Consider the following 2906-nt stretch of genomic DNA (forward strand, 5'->3'; position numbering starts at 1 on the left):
AAATAGACTAAATTTATTTTATTTAAAAAATTTAAATTATTTAAATTTATTTTTTATTTAAAAATTTAAATATTTTTATTATCTCACTAACTTACCTTAAAAAATTGGGAGTTCTAGAAGAGCGTGGCCTCTATACATTTTGATCTAACTTGAAAATGCCACTGCATTCTGCATCTGGTTTTGCGTTCAATATTTCACTATAATTTATTTCATCAAGTATGCATAAACATTCAATATTAACGGAACAGAACGCCTTCTTTGAATTTCAATGCTTCCGAAATAGCAATGTTTGACAATGAGTCAGCACGTTCATAACTTCACATACACACCATCCCATCCTCATTTCCCATTACCCCATTCTATGCCTATAAATAGAACCCACTCCTCTCTTCATCAACCACACACTACGAATCTAACCTCACTTCTTACCATCTACTTCTCATTCCTTCTCTTAGCTTCTTAATTCACAATCATGGCCGTCTTCACTTTCGAGGATGAAATCACCTCCACCCTTCCCCCCGCCAAGCTTTACAATGCTATGAAGGATGCCGACTCCCTCACCCCTAAGATTATTGATGACGTCAAGAGTGTTGAAATCGTCGAGGGAAACGGTGGTCCTGGAACCATCAAGAAACTCACCATTGTCGAGGGTCAGTAACTACTCAATTCAGTAAACATACTATATATCTGATAATTATGTGTTGTGACTTGTAATAATAATAATGACATATATGCAGATGGAGAAACCAAGTTTATCTTGCACAAAGTGGAGGCAATAGATGAGGCTAACTATGCATACAACTACAGCGTGGTTGGAGGAGTGGCTCTGCCTCCCACGGCGGAGAAGATAACATTTGAGACAAAGCTGGTAGAAGGACCCAACGGAGGATCCATCGGGAAACTGAGTGTGAAGTTCCACTCGAAAGGAGAAGCGAAGCCAGAGGAGGAAGACATGAAGAAGGGTAAGGCCAAGGGTGAAGCTCTCTTTAAGGCAATTGAGGGTTACGTCTTGGCCAACCCTGCTCAATATTAGAACACTTTGCTCCATCTTGATACGCACTTGTTTTCTTTTGAGCATGTTTGTGTGTGCGCATGCTTCAAGTAATTGGTTTTTTTCTATGTAATAAGAAATAAGTATTGCCTTTCTTTATCTTTTGCTGCAGCTTTGTCTGAGCTTCATATCAATCAAATTTAATACAAAGAAAAAAAAATGAAAATTTGAATGATTATTATACAATCTAAATATTATTTTATCATTTTGTTCTATAGTTTATTTTTTTAAAATTTTTGTAAGATAAAATATATTTTGTTGTCTCTTGACATTTTAAAAATCTTTTAAAATTATCTTTAATTTTGACTCGATTCAATTTTTTTAATATTTAAATAAATTTCACTTTTACCGCCCTCCTAATGACAACAAAATGCAATAGTTGAATCAAACAACAAAACCATCATGAATTTTAGCTGGTATCCAATTTCCTTCTTTATCAAACATCTATGTGGTAATTATAAAAATAGAAAAAGATTATTACGAATCCTTCAAGTAAAGTGAAATGGGTGTCTGAAAATGGCGAGAAAGGTGAGAGCTTTACCTTGGAGTTGGAGAAAAGAGCACCAGTGGTTCAACTCAAAGTGAAGTGAAGTCGGTAGCCAGTTTACAAAAATAAGAATGAGGCTTTGAATAAGAGGGAGACAAATTACCTTTGAGTTTAGAGTCGCCCTAGGATTGAATTAGAAGAAGGGTTATAGTGGTGGTGACAGAAGAGTAGAAGAGAAGGATAAATATGATATGATAAAGGTGACGATTTTTTTTATTTAAAAAGAAAATGACAAATAGATCCTGACCTTTTGTTTTGCATGTATTTTTGTCTCTGATCATTAAAAAATATTTTTAAGTCTTTGATCTTCACAAAATTTGGACGGATCAGTCCCTGATGGAAGCATTTGGGTGGAGGGACTGATTCGTCCAAGTTTTGTGAAGGTCATGGACTTAAAAATATTTTTCAATAATCAGAAACAAAAATGTCCGCGGAACAAAAGGTTAAGGACCTATTTATTATTTTCTCTTTTTTAAATTAAGGTGAATGTTAGGGTGTAAATAAAAAAAGTTTTCTACACCTATAGAATATTTGTGACATAGTGTAAGAAGGACATGTGAACATGTGTAATTGATTGATGGTTCAGCAATAACAGAAAAGGCTGACATTATAGCTTAACGTAGTGATTAGTAGCATACTGCCATAAAAATTAACAATTTAACGGTTTGATTTGAAATGTAATCACAGTTTTTTTTTTTATCATTTGATGGGCTAAATTTGTTTGTTGAAAGAGTTTTTTGTTTGGCCAAAATCTCGTGAACCACATAAGAGTTGAAAAATATTTGGGACAGATGAATTGTTGTGTGTATAAAATCAAGAGAGCACATGGCAAAAAATATATAACAAAGTAGTAAAAATGACTAATAATCTTAATAGGCCCACAATATTATTATCCTGGCAGTATATTCAAGTAAAAAAATATATATATAAAAAAGAACCAAAATGCAGGCCACGAAAATAAAAAAGAAGTTGTGATAAATGTATATTATGGTTATTACAAATTAATTTCACCAAAGAATTTTTGTAAATTATGATTATCACAAATTACTTCTATGTTGTTTTTTAAAATACAACTGGTATAACTTGTTTTTCAGGAATTATAATTTTGTTTAATAGAGGTGTTTATGTTTTTTAAAAATTTAAAACCTTAGTTTTATATGTATATTATAAATTAATTTCACCAAAGAATTTTTGTAAATTATGATTATCACAAATTACTTCTATGTTGTTTTTTAAAATACAACTGGTATAACTTGTTTTTCAGGAATTATAATTTTGTTTAATAGAGGTGTTTATGTTGTTTATGTT

At 31.9% G+C, this 2906-nt stretch overlaps 1 protein-coding gene across 1 annotated transcript; it reads left to right on the plus strand.

Annotated features, from left to right (window-relative positions):
• On the plus strand, positions 399–1154 carry LOC107639492 (pathogenesis-related protein 2-like). The gene is made up of 2 exons (XM_016343006.2): positions 399–650; positions 738–1154. The coding sequence occupies exons 1-2, from the start codon at positions 473–475 to the stop codon at positions 1031–1033; spliced, it is 474 nt and encodes a 157-aa protein (XP_016198492.1). The 5' UTR covers positions 399–472; the 3' UTR covers positions 1034–1154.

The sequence above is a fragment of the Arachis ipaensis genome, chromosome B01 (assembly GCF_000816755.2).
Source record: "Arachis ipaensis cultivar K30076 chromosome B01, Araip1.1, whole genome shotgun sequence".
NCBI lineage: Eukaryota > Viridiplantae > Streptophyta > Magnoliopsida > Fabales > Fabaceae > Arachis > Arachis ipaensis.

What these genes read in the sequence shown, in the direction of transcription:
- LOC107639492 (XM_016343006.2), top strand. Translation starts at nt 473, where the DNA reads ATGGCCGTCTTCACTTTCGAGGATGAAATCACCTCCACCCTTCCCCCC. An exon ending in GAAACTCACCATTGTCGAGG is followed by an intron (nt 651 to 737) that starts GTCAGTAACTAC and finishes ACATATATGCAG; the next exon opens with ATGGAGAAACCAAGTTTATC.